Raw genomic sequence first — 25,562 nt, 5'->3', positions numbered from 1 at the left:
AGTAAAATGGCTAAATTCCAGCAATGCAGTGTTGTCCTTTGGGGAGAGATGGGGGTGGTGGATTTAAGGATAGGAATAGGGTCAGTCTGCTTCCAAAAAGCCTCCCACTCCCACTTCCCAGAGGCCAAAAACGCCTCCTTCCAATTCTGCCCCTCCCCTTGCAGGGATGTCACAATCACCATTATCTGCTATCACCCTTCCAAAGACGGAGTTGAAGATGTAATCAAGAGATTGAGTTGGCCCACCCCAATTTAGCCCAGAAGGATATTAATGTTTCCCTGCATTAACTGGAGATACCATGTTGGATCTTCTGCCTGCAGAGAACCTTGTACAGGTGGTCCTTGCTTAACAACCACAGTTGGGACCAGAATTTCGGTTGCTAAGCAAAGTGATTTTTAAGCGAATCTGACCCAATTTTATGACCTTTTTGTGGTGGTCATTAAGCAAATCACCATGGGTCTTAAGCGAACCACGTGGTTCCCCATTGATTTTGCTTGCCAGAAGCTGCTCAGGAAGGTTGAAAACGGCAATTGCATGGCCATGGGATTCTGCAACAATCATAAATGTGAACCGGTTGCCAAGCGCCTCAATTGTGATCACATGACCTTGGGGACGCTGAAAGTGTGAGGACCGGTCGCAAGTCAGTTTTTTCAGCCCTGTTGTAAGTCCGAACTATCACTAAACGAATGGTTGTTAAGTGAGGACTACCTGCAGGTGAATGTGTGTGTTTAGGGAGTGGGGAATAGGACTGTCCTTGCCCTCCATGCCTTCAGCTCAGATTCGACAAATTGAAAACCACATCTTAAAAGAGAACACACATTTATCCATGCTAAACAACTTAATCATTGGGAACTTTCCTCAAAAGAGGGCGTTTTTCGTACTTTCTGGACAAAGACAGAGAAACGTTGCTTTCCACCACCCACCTTAATCTCCGGGACTCACGGCTGCAGGATATCCTTAGGATTGGTTGTTTTTTTCCCCTGGCTTTCGTTTCCTAGGAGGGTGTTTGCCTTGCCCTCCCTCTAAGGATCCCAGTTTGATGTATACAGGACCACCCTGCCAGTCTTCACAATATTATCATTCCGGCCAGCAGAAGCAAGGCTGTTCACCAAACGCGGGCCACCGTGGCTGACCTCCTGGTGTGTCTCTGTGGGTTTTACTGTGGCCACGGGTCCCTGAAACAGCAACAAGAGTGTCTCCTTCTGGCACAATTTCATCTTCTGCTGAGATCTATTTTCATAATTAAAAAAAAAGAAATCTGAAACGGCATGACCAACTCAGACTTCTGATTACACTGTCAATCCTAACTAAGCAATCACAGCGACTGGTTTAATTAGCAAGAATGACTCTATTTAAACTCCATCGGGGCCTTGGGAATGTGGGATGCTCCGCTACCCAGCTGGGGCCACATTCCGAGGAAATAATAAAAATAAACCAGTCTGCGGTGCAGAACGAAAGAGAGCAGGGAGGGAGGAGGTGGAGTGCTTAGAGAAACATTGAGGGTCCAGGGACCAGCGCTTTAAAGACCACACGGTTCCCAGACCATGTTTTGGTTACTAAACGATCTGTACTTCAGCCTCTCAGGGAGACCTCTGATCCAGGTGCGACCAGCAAGGAAAAAATAATCCAACGCTTGAAATTAGCTTCCCAGACCTCATGTTAAGAAGCCCTCGATTTAAGAGTCTTCCTCTTCTTCCTCGCCAAGGGAAAATAGGTCCACTTTTGCTGAGGCTGTTAGGCAGCAGGAGCAAGGTCCATCTTCCTTCAGCCAAAGGTGTCAGTTGGGAGGTCAAAAAGTCAAGATGGAGGTCGCAAGGGCACAGTCACAGTCCTGCCTCTTTTTTACAGGGGTTGCTGGGCTTCGATCGTGTGAGCTCAGCCCCCGCCTTGACTTTTTGATCCCCCCCCCACACGGTTGGCATCACCTGCTCTGCACTGCAGGGCTGGCAGAGGCTGGGCACAAGAGTTAGAGCCAAAACTAGACCAGTCGGCAATTCTCTTTCATTCCCTCCGTCAACTACTTTTTCCTTCTTTTTTTTTTTTTTGTACGGCCTCTCTTACTTGGCCCACCCTCTCCTCCCTCCCTCCCTCCCTCCCTCCCTCCCTCCCTTCCTTCCTTCCTTCCTTCCTTCCTTTTCTTCTTTTTATGTCTCCTCCCTCCCTTCCTTCTGATTCCGAGCTCATCTTTGCCAGAGATACAACTTGGTTGCAAGCAGTCTGTTTTGGAAAGGAGACCAAGGGTTGTCCGTGGTCTTTTCTGCCAGCTCAGAGGAATCGCTTTCCAGCAGCCCTGATCCCTCAGTCCGGCCACTTGACCCAGCAGTGTTTATTGCCCACTGGCTGCAACAGCTGAGATGCTTTTGGCTAGAGAACTTGGGGAAAACCTCTGTTTGTAAAAAAGCTGCTCCACGCCGAGCGATGGTCGTCCAGGTCTCACCGCTTGGGTTCCCAACCCTGATTGGCAGCTGTTCGCCAGGTCCGCCTGCCTGGAGCGAAAGAGGACTGAACCGGGAGACCCGTTTGTGCCACTGAGCTACAGACTTTCTGCTCATACAAGAGAAAGCTCTTTTCTAGCTGGAAAGAATCATTTGCACACCCAGACTAATACTGCTTACTTGACCAGCAGACAATATTTATGTGTACGCAGTTGAAAAGGGCGGCACGACTTCCTGAGAACGTGCTGGGAGCCCAAAATCTCCTTGGAGACACTTTGTTGTCTCTTAACGTTCAAGGGAAAAACTTGGAGGTCATTCCTACTGAAACGGAATAGCAACCCTGGGGGCATCCAGGGGAGGGGGCTGTCAAAAAAGTCAAGAGAGTGGCCATCTTGACTTAAAAAGAAGGCTGGGCTTCAACCGTGGAATCGCAGCCACCATCCTGGCTTTTTTGACCACCTTCCCAGTCACCCCTGTACAGGTAGTCCTCGACTTACAGCCATTTGTTTAGCAACCGTTTAAAGTCACAACAGCGCTGAAAAAAGTGACTTATGACCGGTCCTCGCACATACGACCATCACAGCGTCCTCATGGTCATGTGATCAAAATTCAGGCACATGGCAAGTGGCATGTTGTCCTAACAGTCAGGAATCACGCTGAGATGAGGAATAAGTCTCTAGTGTTTTATTACTGCTGCATTAGACAGAAAATCCTAACAAACTGAAGAAGTGAGAGAAAACCCAGACAGATAAACCCCAAAAGTCAAGGCGGGTCTGATCTCTGTCTGTTTGAATGGCTGCTCAACTCCTCACTACTACACATGCGTTTTCCCCCTGGATAGGGGCCCCCTCCTGCTCACCATCAGTGCTCATGACACATATACTTAAAATGGTTGCAGCGTCCCGGGGCCACATGATCACCATTTGTGACCTTCCCAGCCAGCTTCCAACAAGCGAAGTCAGTGGGGGAAAGTGGATTCACTTAATGACCGAATGATTTACTTAATGACCATGGCAAAAAGATCATAAAATCGAGCGTGATTCACTTAATGACCACCTCGCTTAGCGATGGAAGTTCCAGTCCCAATCGTGGTCATAGGTCAAGGGCTATCTGTACTATCAGATCCATAAGATAATTAATCTAAGCTGTTCCTTGCCAGCTGGCCAAACAATTCACTGAGGAGATACACCACAGCTTTCATTAGAATCCTTCTTAAGACTAGCCTAGATCCTTTGTCCTGGTCCTTCTTGATCAGTAGTTCCTAGATATGTCTGAGTCATAAACCCTACCGTGCTTAACCATAATTTGTGGAATAAGCCACAATCGGCTGGGTCTTTGCAACACACGAAGCATGGTTTACTTGCATGGTGGCTGGGTTCCTTCCACCCACTGTGCCAAAAGCAAGCAAAGATACAGGTTTAACTAGGAAAATAGGGCTCAGCCTTGGCCCGCTGCTCCATCTTACCCTTCTCCAACTAGCCGATCTAGGGTTGAGGCACCAGCGATTATATGTGATTTATTCAAGATAATTCCTACCCACCCTTTCGACTGAGAGAATAAACCACCCAAATTTCGGGGGTGAAACTCAGAGGACTTGCTAGCTGAGCACTGCTAAACAAAACACTGTAACAGATAAAGAAATGAATAAATTTCCCCCAGGATGGAGATAAAACAAATGCTAAAACCCTTTGCGTTGAGCTGCTTCAAAGACAAAGGAGGAAAAATGGCTCCCCACCCAGTATCTGAGCTTGGTGGCTTTGGGTGCGCATCGCCCTTGTGAAGGAAGGTTGGCGCATTTTTCTCCCTGCCTTTAATCAGGCCGCCCAGGCCAAGCACAGGATCAGGGCCCGGCTTGTGATTTTCAAGGACATTGTGGGTGAGGAAAACTTAACTATCTCAAAAACTGTTCCCAAACTGGGAAACTCTCTGGAACTGGAGACGTCTCCAGCTCCCCCACCACACCCCTTGCCATCAGTAAAGAAAAAATAAAATAGCAATAACAGTACTAATATAACCCACGACCCCACAGCATTCCAGAGTCGCAAACAGGGCTGCAACTGGGGGCGGGGGGGGCGCAAGTGGGGCATGTGCCCCGGGCGCTGAGCTGGAGGGGGCGCCAAAATGGGCACAGAATCCATGTTTGCCCCGGGTGACAGAGACCCCAGTTGCGGGCCTGATCGCAAACACGGTTGCGTGGTGTGGGAAAGGGCAGGCGGGCTTCATCATTCGTAATGTTTTCTCTTCTTCTGCACCAAAGCAGTGTTTTGCAACCGCAGCAACTTTAAGGTGGGTAAAAATCAACTCCCCAGAGTGCTGGCTGGGGAACTCTGGGAGTTGAAGTCTGTTCATCTTGGAAAAAAAAAGCATCCGTTTTTTTTGGTCTTCTCCATTTTTCCTTTTGTCTATATTAAATTATTGTTTCCTCTTGTTTTCCTTCTTCTTGTAAACAACTATCTTTTGCCCAAATAGCATCATTTGCTGCTAGTGCTCTTCCTCTTCCTCTTCCCCAACTGTACCTTCCTTCATTCACTCCTTCCTTCCACTCTCTAGTCCTCTCCCTCCCTCCCTCCCTCCCTCCCTCCACCTTCCTTCCTTCTTCCTTCCTTCCTCCCTCCCTCCCTCCCTCCCTCCCTTCCTTCCTTCCTTCCTTCCTTCCTTCTTCCTCCCTCCCTCCCTGTCCCTTCCCTCTTCCTCCCTCCCTCCCTGTTCCTTCCTTCTTCCTTCCTCCCTCCCTGTTCCTTCCTCCTTCCTTCCTTCCTTCCTCTCTCTTCCTCCCTCCCTCCCTGTTCCTTCCTTCTTCCTTCCTCCCTCCCTGTTCCTTCCTCCTTCCTTCCTTCCTTCCTTCCTTCCTTCCTCTCTCTTCCTCCCTCCCTCCCTGTTCCTTCCTTCTTCTTTCCTCCCTCCCTGTTCCTTCCTTCTTCTTTCCTCCCTCCCTGTTCCTTCCTTCTTCCTCCCTCCCTCCCTCTTCCTTCCTTCTTCCTCCCTCCCTCCCTCTTCCTTCCTTCCTTCCTTCCTTCCTGTCTCTTCCTCCCTCCCTGTTCCTTCTTCCTTCGTCCCTCCCTCCCTCCCTGTTCCTTCCTTCCTTCCTTCCTTCCTTCCTTCCTTCCTTCCTTCCTTCCTTCCTTCCTCTCTCTTCCTCCCTCCTTGTTCCTTCCTTCCTTCCTTCCTCCCTCCCTCCCTGTTCTTTCCTTCTTCCTTCCTCCCTCCCTGTTCCTTCCTCCTTCCTTCCTTCCTTCCTCTCTCTTCCTCCCTCCCCCTTCCTTCTTCTTTCCTCCCTCCCTGTTCCTTCCTTCTTCTTTCCTCCCTCCCTGTTCCTTCCTCCTTCCTTCCTTCCTTCCTTCCTTCCTTCCTTCCTTCCTTCCTTCCTTCCTTCCTTCTTCCCTCCTCCCTCCCTGTTCCTTCCTTCCTCCTTCCTCCCTTCCTCTCTCTTCCTCCCTCCCTGTTCCTGTCATGTTCATCGTTTCAATGTGCATTGTACATTGTAATGTTTCACATGCCAGGGCACTGACGCGCATTTCTGGTTGAGAGGGAGCTGCTGAGAGACCTTGCACCAAGCTCTCTATCTGTGCTCGTTAAGATGGCATGTGTTTGGGTTATCTTCTCTGTTCAAGGTCTTTTTCCCCGTTGATCAGCGGAACTCGTTAGGAGCACCTGGGGTTGTGAATTTGAGACGATTGTAGGGGGGGTGGGACTTCATTTGTAACGGGGGTTATTTAGTTTGATTTTAGGCGCGCTTTTCCCATTCTCAGCTTTCATTGTGTTTGCATTCTATTTTCCAATAAACCAGATTTTATTAAACTTTGCTTTATGAGTCTGAGAATTTTATTGAAATAGGCATTCCTTCCTCCCTCTCTCTTCCTCCCTCCCTGTTCCTTCCTCCTTCCTTCCTTCCTTCCTTCCTTCCTTCCTTCCTTCCTTCCTTCCTTCCTTCCTCTCTCTTCCTCCCTCCCTGTTCCTTCTTCCTTCCTTCCTCTCCTTCCTTCCTTCCTCCTTCCTTCCTTCCTTCCTCTCTCTTCCTCCCTCCCTTTTCCTTCCTTCTTCCTTCCTCCCTCCCTGTTCCTTCCTTCCTCCTTTCCTCTCCTTCCTTCCTTCCTTCCTTCCTTCCTTCCTTCCTTCCTCTCTCTTCCTCCCTCCCTGTTCCTTCCTTCTTCCTTCCTCCCTCCCTGTTCCTTCCTTCCTCCCTCCCTGTTCCTTCCTTCTTCCTTCCTTCCTTCCTTCTTCCTTCCTTCCTCTCCTTCCTTCCTTCCTCTCTCTTCCTCCCTCCCTGTTCCTTCTTCCTTCCTCCCTCCCTGTTCCTTCCATCTTCATTCCTCTCCTTCCTTCCTTCCTTCCTTCCTTCCTTCCTTCCTTCCTTCCTTCCTCTCCTCCCTTCCTTCTTCCTCCCTCCCTCCTTGTTCCTTCCTTCTTCCTCCCTCCCTGTTCCTTCCTTCTTCCTTCCTTCCTCCCTTCCTCCCTTCCTCTCCTCCCTTCCTTCTTCCTCCCTCCCTCCTTGTTCCTTCCTTCTTCCTCCCTCCCTGTTCCTTCCTTCCTTCCTCTCCTTCCTTCCTTCCTTCCTTCCTCTCTCTCTCTTCCTCCCTCCCTGTTCCTTCCTTCTTCCTTCCTTCCTTCCTTCCTCCCTTCCTTCCTTCCTTCCTTCCTTCCTTCCTTCCTTCCTTCCTTCCTCTCTTCCTCCCTCCCTGTTCCTTCCTTCTTCCTTCCTCCCTCCCTGTTCCTTCCATCTTCCTTCCTTTCTCTCCTTCCTTTCTCTCCTTCCTTCCTTCCTTCCTCTCTCTTCCTCGACCTCCTCCCTCCCCTCCCTCCCTCCCTTCTCTCTCTTAATGTTTTAGTGAGAGATTACATAGGAGTAAACAGAGAAACTCATCACGGCTAAGCCTGTTAGAATTCACGTCATGTGGAACATTGGAAATTACACTTCTTTGAGGGAGTTATATTTAGCAGACATGAAAGAACGAGCATTACCTTCTTCCATAGTTTGCAAATTGGAATTCCATTAACCTTCCAGGCATTCAGACGAAGGGGCTGCTTTACGTTACATGCCACACTTACGGCACAGGTCAAGGTTAAGCAGTGGCTTTCTGGCCAGAAGAGAGTGCATCTGTTTTTGATCTGGTTCTCTTGCAGAGAATCTTTTTACAAGTAAAAACTGAGCCTGAATTTGAACCTGAACCAGAATGGAGGCAAGCAGGAAGAGGGGAAAACAGGTGTTTTTTGGAGAGGCCAAAGATACAAAACAGGAGTATAATTCATGCTTGTGTATATATTGCCCATTTTAGAGACTAATTTCAATAGATTTGGGAGAAGAGAAAACTCATGCAAAGCATACAGAGCCAAATTGGTAGTCCAAAGTTATGGGATGGGCTAAGATGCCAATAAATCCATGCAGTGAAGCCTTGTTCACTCCATAATTTTAATCAAATGGGAGGGGGAGGAGGATAAAATAAGTAGTATCAAAGGTTAAGGAACTGTTTCCCCCCCCCCTTTGGCTACCTGCAATTTGATCACTGGAAAAATGGGGGAAACCCTTGCCCTGTGTGCAGGAAAGAGAGTGGAGAGAGAGAGAATTGGTGAGGGTTTCCCATGTTGAGAAGAATGCCACGTTACAGAGGACAGCAGGACACTTGCTGAAAAATTGCACCTCTGCCCCGCACTGCTGCCCTCCTTCACAGCTTTTCTCACCTTGGCACCCCCACCCAGTGAACCGGGACTCTAGAATTCCCCACCCATTGGAATCAATGGGAATGCTGGGAATTGAAGTCCCAACACCTCTGGGGCCATGGTGGTAGAAGGCTGATTGTGAGCCATTTAGTAAGGAGACGGGTTCTTGCGTTTTCCATTTTTCTGCCTTACCCCTACATAGAAAAGGAAGTTTCCTATTTCTGGTGGCATCCCATTGGCTGGGCTTGCACCACACACCAAACCCTAAGCTCGGTTGACAAAGCATAATTTCCCTGTTTATAGAATATGCTGCACCAATAGATGAACCGCAGGATGTCTTAACGTGATGGCTGGGTTCATCCGCAGGGTTCTGACAGCACACTGGACCAGAAATGACACAGTGCCGTTTCAGCCTAGCTTAGGGGAATGTGAGAGCCCAGCCAACCTGGGTTCAGGTGGATTCATTCAAATATCTCTGGGAAATATATTTGTATCTCATTTAGCACTTGATAATGTATTGTACAGGGACGCGGTGGCGCTGCGGGTTAAACCGCTGAGCTGCTGATCGGAAGGTCGGCGGTTCGAAACCGCACGGCGGGGTGAGCTCCCGTTGCTAGTCCCAGCTCCTGCTCACCTAGCAGTTTGAAAACATGCCAATGTGAGTAGATCAATAGGTACCGCTTCGGCGGGAAGGTAACAGCGTTCCGTGAGTCATGCTGGCCACATGACCCGGAAGTGTCTATGACAACGCCGGCTCCAAGGCTTAGAAACGGAGATGAGCACCGCCCCCTAGAGTCGGACACGACTGGACTTTACGTCGAGGGAAACCTAAATGTATTGTACTGACATCCACCTTTTCTCCAAGGGGTCACTATGGCGTCCATTTAATCCTCATAGCAACCTTGCAAGGTGGCCTGAGAAATAGATTCACTTGCCTGGGATGAGCTAAATGGCCAAGGATTTGGAGCTGGGTTTGGACCTGTGGTGGTGGTGGTGACGCAATCGAGGCCAGAACTGAAAAATCATCAAATGATTTAAAGTGCAGATTGTGCAAAAAAGCAGAAGAAACAGTAGATCGTATCCTCAGCTCATGCAAGATCGCACAAATTGATTATAAACAACGACAATGCAGCTGCCAAAGTGATTCACTGGAACATCCGTAAAAATTACCATGTGCCGGTAAATGAAAACTTGGTAGGAACATATAGTTGAAAAATAGTAAAAAATGAGCAGGTTAAAATATTGTGGGATTTCCGAATACAAACCGATAAAGTCCTGGCACATAACAGACCAGATTTAACTGTGGTGGAAGAGAAGAAAGTGTGGATAATTGATGTGGCACTACCAGGGGATGGTAGAAGAGAAAACAAAGATCTGGAGAAGATCACAAAGTATCAAGACCTGAAAATCGAAGTTGGAAGATTATGGCATAAACTGGCCGTGGTGGTCCCAAGAGTTATCAGCACACTGGGTGCCATTCCAAAGAGCCTTGGACAGCACTTGAAAAATCTGCCCATTGACAACATTTCCATCTGTCAATTACAAAAGGCCACACGGTTCCGATCCTGCACATACACCACGCCGATACATTACGACCTCCTGGGTTCTTGGGAAGACCTTGATGCGAATGAAGGCCAACACCAGCGAAAGAACTGGCAGCTGGGATTTCATGTTGTTGTGAAGATGATGATGATAGGAGTGGGGAGGAAGTGGTGTTAGCAGCAGCAGAACAATTCATATAAACTAAGGAAAAGAAAGAAGGGATTTACGGATGAAGATGCAAAGGTGGAAGAAACAAAGGAGGGCAAGGGCTAAACTCAGTGAGCCATATTGAGCCTCTTTGCAGATGGAGGTGAGAACTGGGGGATTAGGAGGATTGTAAGAGGTCTGAAAAGGCAATCAAACAAACTGCCTTCATCTCTTTGCAGGTGTGTATTAAAACCTCAGGGAGACATTGAGCTCTCACAGTCTTCTCTCACACTTCTCTCAAGCAGCCATAGGCTCCCTTACACGGATGCCCACAGGGTATGGTCAAAAAAATCAAGATGGTGGCCACAATGGTGCGGTTGAAGCTAGCCCTGCATCACACAATAAAATAAAATAAAAAATAGGTGGAGCTTTGAGCAGATCATCTAGGCTGCCATCTTGACTCCTTTCTCTCCTCTTTCCTTCCACCTTTCCCAACATCAGAGCATTTTCCAGAGAGCTGGGTCTTTGCTTAATGTGTCTGAAATAGGATGATTTGAGCTGGTCGTTTGTGCCTTGAGTGAGAACTCTGGGCTGATTGGTTCGATGATCCATCGGTTTGTTTCCTTGGCTGTTCATGACATTCTCAAGAGACGTCTCCAACACCAAAGTTCAAAGGCATCAATCGCCTTCCCATCCTGCTTCTTCAAAGTCCAACTCTGGCTTCCGTAGAGTGTCACAGGGAAGACCATGACTTGTATGATTCTGATCTTTGTAGGTACAGACGCATCACAGCATTTGAATACCTTTTCCGAGGCCTTCATGGCTGCTTGGCCAAGTGCTAGTCTGCGGCATATTTCTTGACTGCTGGTTCCTTTGCTGTCGATGGTTGATCCTATCAATAAATATAGTTCCTGAAGCCTTCCTGGTCTGCAGTGAGCAGATCATGAGGAAGAGCCCTGTAAAATTCTTTAAACAAATGTGGTTCTGTCATGGTTCTTTTTAGATGGTGCTTTTAGTTATCCTCAGGAGTGTCTCTGCACACTAATAAAACACAGCCCCTAAATGCAATCATTCACAAGTTTCCTTCCCTCCCTCCAGTTTGGAGCAGTGCAGAGATAAATGTTTACAACTCTCAGTAAAACACTGCAGAAAGAGAATACCGTACAGATGCCAACATGCCTCAGTTACATCCATGTAGCTTCTTCTTTCGTTATTTGATTGGTGTATGTGCAACACACTGGTGGAAAAGGATGTAAATGAAGTCAAAGTAGTGCAGATTGGGCGTGCTTCCTCTCTTAAATTTTAAAAATGTGACTGGAATTTATAATTTTTATATATAATTTTTATTAAAAGCTTTAAAAGCAAAATAACAGAAAAAGCTAAAAGTGCAATAAGAAAATAGGAAAAAAATGGAAAAATAGATATAAAGAAAGATATAAAGGTATAGAGAAGGAGCTTCTGATATTCTTCACAGCAGTTATAAGTACAATTATATTTTAACCTCTCTCTCTAAAGGTACGTCATGAATCTCTTCTTTCTATAATCTATCCCAGTGTTTCTCAACCTTGGCCATTTTAAGATGTGTGGACTTCAACTCCCAGAATTCCCCAGCCAGCCAACTCCCAGAATTCCCCAGCCTCCCTTCCCTTACTTCTATCCTTACTTCCTTTTCCTTTTCCTTCCTTCTTGTTTTCTTTCTCCCCTTCCCCCATCCCTCCCTTCTGTAAAGATTCTTTGTTTATTTATGGGATCTCTCCATTGACTGGGACTTCAGATGATGTTGTGAAATTATGGAAGCTAAAGTTTCATACAAAGATTTTCTTTAAAAAAAAAAAAAAAAGTGCATCTCCTTCCCACCGTTTTCGTATAGTCCCCTGGTCAGAAAAAGAAGGGAAGAAATCATCTTCAATTAGATCAATTTAGTAGGTATATAAGATTCTAAGAATATATCTCAATACTGAGCTAAGTAAAAAAATCTAATTAAAAGCTCGGGGGGGGGGTATGGAAACCAGAATGTAAGCCCACAACAAACCAGGGTTATGAGGTTTGGTTCCCATACGCCCAAGCAATGGCCAATCTGGGTTTGGAGGACGTGGTAAAGCTAAGACTTTGCTTAAAGCTTAAAGGGCCTTGTGCAGCAGGACAGTGGGTGGATCAACAAAACAGCACCAGCTGTGCGCAACAGAGAGGGAGGTATCGGGAGGCTTGGGAATAACTCCACAGTTTGCAAAACTGCAAAACATCTTTTGTAAAAAAAAGAGAGAGAGACAGAACTTTGAGAACAAGAGAATCCAAACCAGTGGTCATGCATACTGATTTGATGTCGAGGTGGGGAAAAGTGGGGAAAAAAAGTTGCAGGGGAAATGGAATAGAAGAAATTGCATACCGCACCATTTTATTACAGACTGTGCGGACACACAGCTATATACAGTATACGTATATATTTAGAGACTTCCCGATTCCACATGAATCTGGGTGGCGTACAATTTAAAAGTAAAACAAGAAGACCACAAAATGGGGGGAAAAGAACCACGCACGTCCAAAAAAACTCACAATATAACTGAAAACAACCAACAGAGTCTGTTTTTTACACACCTCCTGCTCCAGATATCCAGGCTTATATACGATCCTTATATACAGCAGGTCCCCGACTTATGAACGTCCCGAGTTACGGACGGCTTCTAGTTAAGAACGGACTGCCATGAAGCCTATTATATTAAAAATTCGAGTTAAGTACAATGTTTTGAGTTAAAAACACAATATTACTTTGTGTATGATTATGTTTAAGATGTTCTAGTGTATTTGGAAGTGTTAAGTGTTTTATATGCATAGAAAGGTAAAATGTATACTATACACTGAGACGAACGTTTGACTAACTGATGCTAAATAACTGTTCTGACTTACATACTAATTTGACTTAAGGACAGACTTAGGAACGGACCTCATTCTTAGACTGGGGACCTGCTGTATATCCAAAACCTACCGCACAGCGTGGAGGTAGTCTCCAGGCATCCAGAAATAAAAAGGAAAAAAAGTTTAGAAAAAGGAACTTGGGGGAAGCCCCCCAAACTCGCATAATAACCACTAAGCTCTTTTATGCGAAGCATGGGAAGGAAGGGGGGGATCCTGGAAAAGAAAAAGGCTTCGGCGATCTACAACCCCCCCCCCCCCCACACCCAGGAACACCCCACATTGCACGATTCTGTAGCAGCTTCCCCAGCGTTCATTCACGCCCAGCGTTTCTCTGGGAAAGAGACCCTGGGTGGCGGGACATGCAAATGAAGGGGTGTGGCTAGGCAGATGAGGCCTTTCCCGTTTTTTTTTTCAATGGCCCCCATTGTGGCGCCCTCTTTGGTCCCATTCAAAAAGGTGACGTCAGCACGGGATTGTCTGCGGACAATGGTGCTCCGAGGGAGGGTGGATGGGAAGCGATGGGGCGGGAGGGCAGCTCCAATAAAGCCCTCCCATTGTTGGTGTCAATATCTCAGCAAGCCGCTCAGCCCAAAATTGAAATGGCTCTGGGAACGGCTGCTGATGGGTCTCCTCGGATTGTCACGCCGGGGGCAAAGGACCTCTTTCTCCGCCAGAAAGGGGATCCTCGGTTTCCCTCAGTGCATCAGTTTGTCACTGTGACGCCAACCTTCTCTCCCCCTTGGTGCATTTTTAAACGAGCCACCCAAATTAGGACAATTCTGAAGATGCCGGGACAGCTGTGGGGTCAAACGAGGGCCCTTTGCTGAAGCTGGGCTCCTCTGCTAAGCATGGAACAGGCGCGGCCCACTAGCCGCATTTGCACAGCATAAAAATCACAGAATCTGAGGGCCGGAAGTGACCTTAGAGATCATCTAGTCTGACCCCCCCCTGCCCAGGGCAGGAATTCACGACCTTAGTCATCCCCAATAGAGTGTTGTCCAGCCTCTGCTGAAACATGTGCCATGAAGGAGGGTCTGCTATCTCTGGATGCAGCCTGATGATAGAATCCTAGAATGGAAGAGTTGAAAGGGGCTTTGGAGATCATCTAGTCCAAACCCCTGCCCTGGGCAGGGATGTGCTATTCCAGCATCCCCATCTGATGTGCTATTCCAGCATTTTAAACACCTGCAAGGAGAGTCCTCTGTCTTTCAAAGCAACCAGATCCTCTTTTAAATAGATTTTATTGTTGGGAATGCTTCCTGGTGTCCAGTCAAGAACACTGGTAAAGTTTGATGTTTCTTTTAACTTAGTACGTTGTGCAGACCCAGCCAGTGTCTTATGTGTCCAGATCCCTGAGGGCCGTTTTTTTTTCCTGAAGCTGGATTCACACGGTGTGTGAGGCTAACCTAAAACGGTGAAAGAACGTGAATTTGGAACCCAGACCTTTAGTTAAGGAGTACAAATATACAGAAGGTTAAATTCATTCTTATCTGGGGATTCGTGGGCAGGAAAAGATTATCTGGTTTTGCATTTTGATTATGTCTGACGAAAGAGAATTGTGTCTCTGAGAACTGCCTCTTTATTCTGTTTGCTTTAGAGGAAAGTTGAGCTTTGGGGACCCTACTGCCACCACTCGCCACTTCATTTGTATATTTTTAGCCTTAAAAAGAGTGTAAAAAAACCTTCAGATTTCTAGGGCAGAGAGGAAAGAGATCCTTTTAAAAAGCTGCCCCCCACAAAAAACTCTGGAATTTATACCTATCTATCTTCTATGTCTGTCTGTCCGTCTGCCTCATCTCCAAATTATTAAAAGCAGATTTAAAATAGATGTTGTGTGTGAAAAAAGCCTAAGATCTGAATCTGCCAGCGCTGGGTGAAAAGAATTGCTGATCTGACCCAATTTGCTTTCTCTGTTTTCAAGTAGCCAATTTCTTGTTCTGCCCAACTAGGAAAACAAGCGGGAGAGAGAAAGGGGCAGGCAGGGTGACCATGCTTGGATCTGTGGTCCCCTGGAGAAACATTAATATAAATCAGTGTTCCGGCGTGGCTCGAACATTCATTTTGGATGACCCTTGCATAGAAAGGAAACTCCAGCTTTCTTCAAACAGGATGTTCCCTGGATTTCTTTGGAACTGGGTTGTCAAATCCAATCCGTTTTAGAACAGGCGAAAAATCCGCCTTGTCAAATCTTCCCCTTTCTTCCCTTTTCTCCACCAAAATAGGGTGTTTTTTTCCCCTTCCTTTTAACCCCCTTTTTCTTAGCTGGGCCATCCATCCTAATCCAACCAATTTCATGCCTTGGAATATTCCCACTGGGCACCCCCCTGTGCCCCCGCCCCATGGTTTTAATTACCAACTTTTACTCTCCTCAAACAAGCCCCTTTTGCCTATCTTTCAACACACATCTCACACCCGCCTGGATGAAGGACGCCCTCCAAACCGTATCATTTGGCTTGGCAGGTTTTTAGGGGCGGAAATCCAAACACATCTGAGGAACCTTGTCCTGGTTAAGTATCCTGCCTGGGGGTCAGACAACTTTTGACATCGGTTTTGGTGGTTGATCAAAGACATGGTTTTAAAAGCAGAGCCTATCATTCAGTAAAAGGAACGGGGGATACCTAAGAGAGCTTTAAGCTTCTTAGCAAAGTCGGGAAACATCTGCGGGTCAAATAGCAATTGGTACTTACGGGCTCAAGTCGGTGGAGTGTTCGCTGTTGAACATAATAGTGCCCAAAAGCCATCTGGGCAAAACTCAAACATCAAGGTCCATTTTTGGGGCCATGGCAATGTGCATGAATTTGTGCTTCTGTGCACTGGTAAAAACGCTATAGAAAAATAATCTTGAGGCCATTGTACATGAATACAGAGGACGATAGAGCAGAATTGTGCATGACTTCTGCTCTGAACAAAAATCGGAAATAAAAGGGAAAAGGGAGGGAGGGAAGGAAGGAAGGAAGTCCCTTCCCTCCTTCCCAGAGTCCCTCCTTTGGGGGGAGATGGGCAGTGATAAAATTTGATAAATAAAATGAAGGAGGGAGGGAGGGAGGGAGGGACAAATTGCTGAAGCAGTTTGATTCTCCAAAACAAGGAAAACATTCAGCTGAGGTGTTTTTCAGAATTAGCCTTCTTGTCTGCCTGTTGCCCCAAAGATACAAAATACCTACTTGTGTGGAAGAAACCTGCTTTGCTCTAATGCCATTTCCCACCCACCCCCTTCTCTCTGTTCTGCTTTCTTTCAGCGGCCACTCCGCCTAATCTGGTTGACAAGCCCTGCTTAAAGTTGAAAGTTTATGTTCGACCAACAAGTAAGTAGCTTGTTCGACTAGGGAGGCTTAAGAAATGTGATTTTTCAGAATTCTGGTTTTAACCAACCTGAAGTGATGCATGAATCAGATGGTACATTAACTAGCAGCCCTCATTTTCCCCAAACCTTCTGCTGCACCACTCAGGTCAGAAACATCAAAAGCCATCTTTAGAAAGGGTGTGGTTTAAGAGTAAACAGAAATTCATGTCTGAGAAAAGAACGTTCCTCGTTTTCTCTCTGGATATATTCTGAAGTCCAGATTTTCTTACGAATTGGAAAAATGCAGTGTTGCTTCAGAAGGTGGGTAGAAATAGATAATGCTTGAATTATGTCTCTGTTGTGTTGGCAATAAAATCCACTAGATAAAATGAAAGCTATGCATATAGGATTGTGTTTGGTTGCAATATGGGCATCCCGGGGGTGGGCAAGGCTGAGTTGTCATTGTGTGCGTCGTAACATCATCAGGCAAATGATACGATGACACGCTTGTGTGATTTTGTGACATCTTGTGAAATGTTGCATCTGAGATATATGGGAAGACTAAAATCTCATGAGATTTCAGTGTTCCTGCACGGAGCTCAGGTAATACCCACACTCTTGTGAGATTTGGTGATCTCACAAGGTTTCAGCCTTTAAGAAAAAAATAGAAATAACTAGGCAACCCGTGACCCATTGGGTCATCGTTTCAGAGGTATTTCCTTACCAGATTCCTCAATGCCTTCAACAGTGGCAGAGCTTCTAATGTACTGGAAAAGCTCTTAAAAATTCAGGGAGAGATGTATCTGCTTTGAAGTAGCCAATGCTGAACTTTAAAGCACATTCAAACATCAGGAGTTGACCACAGGAAATGTTTTATGACATTTTGTACTATGTCATAAAATGTTTTATAAAATTTGCCAAATTTCTATTCCATGGGAGTCACGGGTCCTGGATTTTGGACGCATTCTGTAAGTTAGCCCATTTGAGGTACCTTGGTTCAAAAACTGTTGCCCTATGCTGCACGGTTTCCCCCAGTTAAAGGTTACAAGGTATCAAACAGACATGAGAGTTTTAGTACTATATAGATTCTAATTTAAATTTAATTTCAATTGGTGGGGTGGTTGGCATTGTTTTTCAGAGACTGGATGTTTGAGTGTCTATGGAAACCATATTCCCAACTTCACTGTACCCACTAAGCTAGGAATAAGATCCAGTGACTTCTTGGTCATCAAAGATGGAGCCCAAAGATTCTCTTTGTCTCCTCCAAACCAGGAAACAGGGAAAAACAAGTTCCACGGTTCACCTTCAGCAGAGGGATCAGGGAATGCATTGTTGTGGCAGATTCCTCCAGCCAGAAACAGCTTCCCTTGGCCATCACAGCCCACCTGGGTCAGGGGGACAGCAGCATCGACAATTCTAACCACAAGGATCTCACCAAAAGACATTTGTAGGGTAGCAACTAAGCAGAATCATCTCTGTTTGTTAAACATTATAAGAGATACAAGTTTGCTTCTACAGACTGGGCCTTTGGGTGCATGGTGCTATGGAGGGTGCTTTACCCATCCATAACCCTTTGGGATACCACCATATTATATCTCTTTTCTGTTGGCTCCATCTTTGTTGACCAAGAACGGTAGTTGGATTCACCATGAGGTTCCTTTCTGGTCACCAAAAGATGGACCCGATCATCTCACCCTAGTGAAAGGGAATACATTCAGAAACAGTTCAAGGCACCAAAGGTCAACCCAACAGCTATTCTAGTGTTAGTTAACTGTTCTACCTTGTTCTTTTATTTTCTCAATGGCAAGTTTTTGTCACAATTCTTCAAGAAAAAAGAAGTTGATCTACATTCAGCCGGAATCAGTGCCTGCAGCTGAAGGGAGGAGGTTCCTCCAGAGAAGCAATCTTAAGCCCTGTCTTCTGGGTAGGATAATTTTTCCCCTCAGCTCCAGCTTTTAGTGGCCGTACAGTTCAGTGACTCTTTTTTCAGACACGGATAAGACTGTCTTGGGATTTGATCTTCCTTAAATAGCATCTTGCTGTTTTTGTCAAAACGACAGCCAGTCCTCAACTTACGGCCATTCGTTTAGCGACCATTCAAAGCTAACGACAGAAGAAGTAATTTGCAACCGATCCTCACACTTAGAACTGTCGCAGCACCCCCGCGGTCTTATGATCAGAATTGAGGCACTTGGCAACCGGCATGTATTTACGACAGTTGCAGCGTCCCAGGGTCACATTTGCAACTTTCCCAGCCGGCTTCTGACAAGCAAAATCAACGGGGAACCACGTGATTCGCTTAACAACCACGGCAAAAAAAGTCGTAAAATTGGGTGTGGTCACATGATGCCTCGCTTAATGACCATGCCGCTTAATAATGAATTTTCTGGTCCCTACTGTGGTCATAAGTTAAGGACTACAACAAAAGCAGCATTACACTGTTGCATTGCAAGCTCCGCCTCTTTTTGAGGCGTGTATGTGATGTCATGACTTACATACAAAAGGTGTGGAGCTTATGGTACAACATGTCTTTTGTCATTCCACCCCAGTGCAGAAAGGATTTAAATCAACTAAACCTGGACTCAGCAGCTGGGTATATATTGCAAGTTTAATCAGTGAAAGACCTATCAGCTGCATTCACCTAACATGCTAAGCTTGGTTAGTTTTAACATTTGTTGCGGGGCGGTTGTGACTTACTGTGTTGGGCAGACCCAGTCTAATTGGTTAGTTTATGCTTCAGTGGCCTACATTCATGCAACACACCCAACTTTGTGGTGTTCTTAGAAGGACAAATGAGATTGGGCACATGATGGTGTCATTGCGCAAATGTCACGATACGCATGACATCCTTGTGGCTTCTAGTTAACCTGTTCCCTGAATTTGCCCCATATTTGCTTTTGTGCAATATGGGAATGTATCTGTGAGATCCCCCCCAGAGCTAGGAATCACCCAAAACATTAAATGCTGTTCTCAGCAACCAAAACATTGCTCAGAATCAGGAGGATCTACAGGGTGGGGTGGGGGTCAAAAAAGTCAAGATGGTGTCCCCTTCCCAGTGCTCAGTCCTGATCACCAACAACACAAAACGTATTTTCAAGCAGAATGGACACTCGCCCTTCCTTCCACATTTTGCCCTTGAGATCAAATTAGTGAAGGCCTTTTGACACACATGCATGCACACACACAAACTCCGGTGACCTTTCCCACAACTTTAACCTTTTGTTCTCTTGGCAAAGGCTGAAACACTAAGCATTGGTTTTGGCCCAAGTGGCACACAGATTTCCACCAAATTATGTTCAATTCTAGGTTGGGGGGAAGACAAGAAATCTACGAAAAGAAAAGAAATGTAGATGAACTCGGGGCAGCCTGGAATACCTGCTGACTTCATTGTTGGGATCAAGGGGGGAAAGAAAGCCAATTATTTTATTTAAATTGTAACAAACAGCAACAACCTTCTGCTTTTTCTGAACAGGTGGTATTTTTAAAAGAATTAAATCATGCAGCTGTTTGGGGAAAAAAGAAAACACAAATTAATAATTTTCTCCTGTTAACATGTAATTAATGTTTGGTCACAGTTCTTCCCAGGGAGCGTGCAAATAGTCAAAAATGACAGAATCAAGAAAGAGATTGCCTTTTTTTGTTGTTCTTTTTTCATTTCTGTGTGTGTGTGTGTGTGTGTGTGTGTACATCTGTGGGATTTTAATTGGCTTTAAAACAAAACAAGGATTCTTTTTTAAAAAAGTAACCTCCGGGTTGTTTTGTCGAGGTTTTTGTTTTTTTCCTCCCCCAAAAAGCATGATGTATTTGTAGTGTCCCCTTTGCACAAAGGCTGGGACAAGCATCCGTGTTTTCTTTTCCTGTTCCAGCTCTCCATTTGTGTATTTATTTATTAGATTTCTGTTCCATTGTTCATTCAGAAGTTCAAGGGGACATATATAATGTCGCACTCCTGTTCTTCCTCATAGTAACAACCCTGGGAGGTGGGTTAGCTAAGATAGAGGAATTGGCCACAAGCTCCCACCTACCCACCCAGAGCTTCTGTGGCTGAGGGAGAACCCAGGTCTCCCCCCTCCTAGTCCAGCCCTTCCCCACTACACCTGATTGGCTCGGGCTGAGGGGGAGGGACTGGCCCAAAGTCAGCCAATGAGCTTCTGTGGCTGAGGGGGGACTAGAACCTGGGTCTCCCCCCTCCTAGTCCAGCCCCTTCCCCACTACACCTGATTGGCTCGGGCTGAGGGGGAGGGACTGGCCCAAAGTCAGCCAATGAGCTTCTGTGGCTGAGGGGGGACTAGAACCTGGGTCTCCCCCCTCCTAGTCCAGCCCTTCCCCACTACACCTGATTGGCTCAGGCTGAGGGGGAGGGACTGGCCCAAAGTCAGCCAATGAGCATCTGTGGCTGAGGGGGGACTAGCAGGGTCACAACTAGGGGCAAGTGGGACATGTGTCCCGGGCGCTGTGCTGGGGGGGGCACCAAAATGAGCACTGGGGGGGGAGCCAAAATGGGTGTGGAATCCACGTTTGCCCCAGGTGACACAGACCCTAGTTGCGGCCCTGGGGACTAGAACCCCAGGTCTCCCCACTCTCAGTCCAGCACCTGGAGAAGTATAGATGTTGCAGAGCAGTGGAATTTATGCAAATTAAATGGCTGATTTTTGCATAAGAAGCTAGACTTTGCCTAAACAAATTGGGTAGTTGGTGATTCAGTGAGTGGGAAACCCAGCCTGTGTGAACCAGGCCACTGAATTTCTCCCTCCTTGGGAGCAAACAGAGCTAAGATCTGGCTGTTGCCAGAGAGCCTTCAGAAAGGAGAGCATCCTCTATCAAGGAGGGGTCTTCAAAAGTAGGAGGGCTCTTGCCGCCATTCTTCCACCTGGAGAAGCACTGACACGCGGCAGATGTGTTGCTCCTGAGAATATCACTGTGGCTGGCAGTGATCCTGAGAGTCAGTTTGGTGTAGCGGCTAAAGGCGCTGGGCCAGAATCCAAGAATCTGTGAGCTGCAGTCCTGCCTTGGATGCAAAAGCCAGCTGGGTGACTTTGGGCCAGTCCCTCTCTCTCGGCCCTGGGAGGAAGGTGGCCAGGGCAAAACCACTCCTGAACGATGTGGCCTAGGAAACGGCAGGGCCTTGTCCAGGCGCAGACACGCTCACAAAGGAGAAACGCTAGCCAGGTTGGAATGGAGGAATGCAAAGCAAATGCCAAGATGGATTTGCATCTCCAAATTTTGTTCAGTTCCTCCTCTCTCTTCCCCCCCACCCCGGTTGCGAGTCTGCCAAAACCGCCCTTAATCTAGTAATAAACTTAAGAGGAGCCGAGCTGAGGGAATGGCGTTAAAACGGCTTTGGCTGTAATTTAGCGGATTCCCTCGAAGACATTTTGCATCGCTGGCTGATTAGGCGCCTTTTGGAAACAGGATTATTGGATCGCTATGAAACAATTGCTCCCTGACCTTCGGAATGATGTGCTGACTGCAAGCCAAGGCTGGGGAGGGGGGCACGGCGGGTGGGGTGGGGGGGACAAAACCTAACCTAAACAGGCCCAGTCCCCAGAGATGTCCTGTTGTTCCAAGTTGGCTGGCAGTTCTTTCAGTTGGCCTCGTTCCATCTTGTGAAAATGCCGCCCGCGTGTTTTGAAACGGAGTCCCCCGTCTGGGGAGAATCAGGATGGGGAGCCAGCAGACAGGAGCTTCTGATCTTGGAAAAAGCAGCTTGTTCACCGGCTGTTTTAATGCTGGACTGTTCTGCTCCCCAACTCAGCCAGCGAGGGGGGGGAGTTTCTCAGAGTGCGGGACATAAATGTCCCCCACACATTGAGCCTCTGGCAGAAAAGATGGCAGTGCAATGGAGAAAGCAGTCAGCTCACTAAAGCAAGCCATTGATTTGAATGCTCCAGTTTCAGTTTTTTTTTTTCTGTTAAGGTCCATGAACATAAATGACGTACATGAACATACATAAATGAGGCAGGAGCATCTGAGGGGAAGGGCCTGGTCCTGGGATGGGTGGAGCCAAAGCCCAAGGTGGGTGGAGTTTGCCACACAAGCCCTGGTGGTTGAGTTCCATCCTGTTCCTTCTTTTGCTGTTCCCTTTCTGCACCACTTTGCAGACGTGAGCCAGAAGTGGTATGAAAAGAAACGCCTGGTCCGTGTGGCTGGTGATGCTGCACGCCATGTGGTATGAAGCCAAGGGCTGCCAGTAACATTCAAGTCATAATAATTTATTACACTTGCGTGCTGCCTGACTCTCGACAACTCTGGGCGGCTCCCAACAATCAAAGAAATCGCAATAGAGGAGAATTTCTGTAGCTCAGGGTTGAACAGTGGAGCCCTTGGTGCTCCCTGAGCTTGGTTGTTTGCTTGCAGACGTTTCATTACCCAACTAGGTAACATCACCAGGGCGAGGGAGGGTGGGTTTTGCTGCCTCCTTATATACAGTAGCTCACCCTGCCCGTGTTGGTGGGGGTGTGGTTTTCTCCTTGGTAATTCCCTGATTAGGGTATTGTTTTCTGCTTGATTGTCAAGAGTGCGTCCATGAACACCAATGAGCAGTCAGAAGACACAATTAAAACTTCTTAATGGACGGACTCAACCACAGTTTCAACTGGGAAACTGTGAGCATCCTAGACCAAGCCACATCCAAAAACCCTGGGGAATTCCTGGAAGCTTGGCCTTCAGACAAATCAGCCATCAATAGACACATAGAAATAAACCATATTTATACACCATTCAAAAGAGACAATAAAAAGCTAAGAAGGAAACAAGAAGACCAGAACACAACCCCTCCCACAGCCAACACCATGATAAGCAGGGATTAACACCAAACAATCCAGCAGAATCAAGGAACTACCACGGAGACAAACTATCAGGCAGACAATCAATCAAGAAAAAAAATACCCTAAAATGAAGGGACTGCCAAGGAGAAAACTGCACCCCCACCAACACTGGCAGGGCAAGCTGCTGTATATAAACAGGGAGCAAACCACACCCCCTCGCACGGATGATGTAACTTAGTTGGGTAAGTGTTAGCCGCCCAGAGTCACTGGTTTGAGATGGGCAGCAATACAAATTGAATAAATAAATAAATAAATAAATAGTGCAAGCAAACAAGCTTGGAGTACCAAGGACTCCAAAGAAATTACAGTAAGGTCAATAAAAGATAAAAAATAAAGATAAAGGGATCTCTTTGGAATAAGTTACCCCCGGAGGTAAGGCAGACCCCCACTCTCCCGGCCTTCTGGAAGGGGGGGTTAAGACCTGGTTGTGCCACCTTGCTTGGGGTGGGAGGGGGGATAGCCATTCATGGGGGTGGTTGGCACCTTGATGGGGCCGACGATAAGATCATGCTTGCCATCTTGAATTTTATATTTTATATTTTGCACTTTATATATATTTATATTGCGTTGTTTTAACAATATGTTATTTTTTATTTTTAATTGTAAACCACCTAGAGTTGTCGTAATTCAAGATGGATGGTAGAGAAATATGACAAACAAACAAATAAATAAATAAAAGACGGCAAGCGCGATGAAGCGGGGGATCCCACTCTCCCTGGCCAAAGGTCTGGGTGAAGAGCCAGGTCTTCACAGCTCTTCTGAACAAGAGCAGAGTGGGGGCCATCTGGATCTCGGGGGGAGGCTCATTCCAGAGGGCAGGCACTGCCACAGAGAAGGCGCATTTCCTGGGCCCCGATAGATGACATGGTTTAATCAAAGGAATCCGGAGCGCGCCAACCCTGCAGGATCGAATTGGCTGGGCAGATGTTATGGGAGATGGGCCGTCCCTCAAATAACCAGGCCCTCTGCCGTGGAGAGCTTTATAGGTAACAATCAGCACCTTGAATCACACCCAGGAGCAAACCGGCAACCAGTGCACTTGCGAAGCAGAGGCGTTACATGGGCATAATGAGGCATGCCCATCACTGCCCACACTGCCACATTCTGGACCAGTTGAATCTTCCGAGTAGTCTTCAAGGGCAATCCCATGTAGAGCGCATTGCAGTAGTCAAGCCGTGAGGTGTCAACATAATTGTGTTTCCCTCATCTCATATGAAAGTGGTTTGATTTGCCATTCCCGCCAAGTTTTTCCAATATTTTGCCCTCTGGGTGCCTTGGAATACCTCCCCCTGGCCTGTCTCTCATAACTTGTTTTCATCATGATCAGATTATTGCAGTGTGTGTTTTGTGGGGCTGCCCTTGACAAATGTCTGGAGGCTGCAGCTGGATTGTTAATTGGAGCACAGCGTTGGGGTGGTATCACCCTGATGCTTAAAGATAAGCTTTGCTTGACCATAAGCTTTCCATGCTTCCTTCCAATATTGCATTTATACAACATACTAAGCTGTATTGTAAATTTGGTTAGCATTTGGTTTCGCAGTTGGTGCACATTTTACCACTCATCGCTGATTCAGCAAACCAGGATTAAAGCAACCATAGCTTACTGTGATGTGGGAACCCAGCCAAATTCTTCATCCTGGACTTTAAAATTCTTAATAGCGTAGGTGCAGCTAGCTCAGTGTTTTTCAAACTTGGCAACTTTAAGATGGCTGGCTGAGGAATTCTGGGAGTTAAAGCCCACACATCTTAAAGTTGCCAAGTTTGAGAAACACTGAGCTAGATTGTTGTGAGCCTGCCCAAATATTAAGATAATCTGGTGGAACATAATCTCAGGACCTTGGCCTGCACCTTTTCTGCATTGCAAAAAGGGCATCAGGACACCATTTCTTCACCCAGCCATTTGAATTACCGTGCTGTATATGATTATTGTTCTACGCTTGGAATGCCTGCATGATGTTTTCCATTGCGCTATTTATTCATTTGCCCCACTGGCTTGGCCGAAAGAAAATCCCTGTTAAAATCATCCAATTTTCTTGGGCAAACACATCCATCATGCTGAGCAACAAGGTGACCACAGGGATGGCAGGAGATCTGGATAGATGGACCAACCAGTCAATAACATTTATTCGGTCAATGACCAGCAGAATTTAAAAGGAGAAAAACAAAGTAAAACAAAGGGATAGATGGAAGAAGAAGTGGGTTTCTATGGAAAATTCCAACTCTTTTTTTTTTCCTTTCCCTTCAACCAGATGATTCCCTCTATGAATCTCCAGAACCGATATTCACCAGCAATAATTCCTGCTGTAGCTTCACGGTCCCAGATGCCTTCTTCGTGGTGGTGCCGGTGTTTTGGACTATCCTTGCCTCCTAGCCCAGCGGGACAGCAGACGAGAAGCTTGGGTTTCTTACACAGCAGCAGCTGCAAGGACCAAGGGGGGACGAATCAGAGGGAAAGAATGAGAATGAAAGAGGCAAGAGGAAGAGTGAACAGGAGCGTGTTTGTTGCGGGATCAGCAAAGGACACTCTTGGGGAGGGAGGGGGGTGTCACAACGGGCTTTGATCTACAGTCTTGGCCAACGTACGGTTAAGGGATGTTGGATTTTCTTTCCCAATTCCTGCGTCTCCTGAAAAAAAAAAAAAGACCATCCCAAATAGAGCCAGATGTCCGGTCCAATGGGGCACGGAGGGAAGAAGAAAAAAGGCTCATTAAAAAAAAACTGTGACACGGGGGCTGAGCTGGTTTTGAAGATGTCCCACAG

The 25,562-nt window shown here is 46.6% G+C and overlaps 1 protein-coding gene across 1 annotated transcript in view; it reads left to right on the top strand.

Annotated features, from left to right (window-relative positions):
* EFNA2 (ephrin A2) overlaps positions 1-25,245 on the top strand; it is a 209,464-nt gene extending 184,219 nt beyond the window's left edge. The window contains exons 3-4 of the mRNA XM_063290884.1: positions 15,932-15,997; positions 25,052-25,245. Of these exons, the coding sequence (XP_063146954.1) occupies positions 15,932-15,997; positions 25,052-25,173 (188 nt within the window). The 3' untranslated portion in view covers positions 25,174-25,245. The remainder of the gene's footprint in view (positions 1-15,931; positions 15,998-25,051) is intronic.
* Positions 25,246-25,562: the final 317 nt, after the last annotated feature.

This window comes from Candoia aspera, chromosome 1 (genome assembly GCF_035149785.1).
Source record: "Candoia aspera isolate rCanAsp1 chromosome 1, rCanAsp1.hap2, whole genome shotgun sequence".
NCBI lineage: Eukaryota > Metazoa > Chordata > Lepidosauria > Squamata > Boidae > Candoia > Candoia aspera.
Note: the sequence above shows the minus strand (reverse complement) of the source record. Positions and strands in the feature narration are given on the sequence as shown.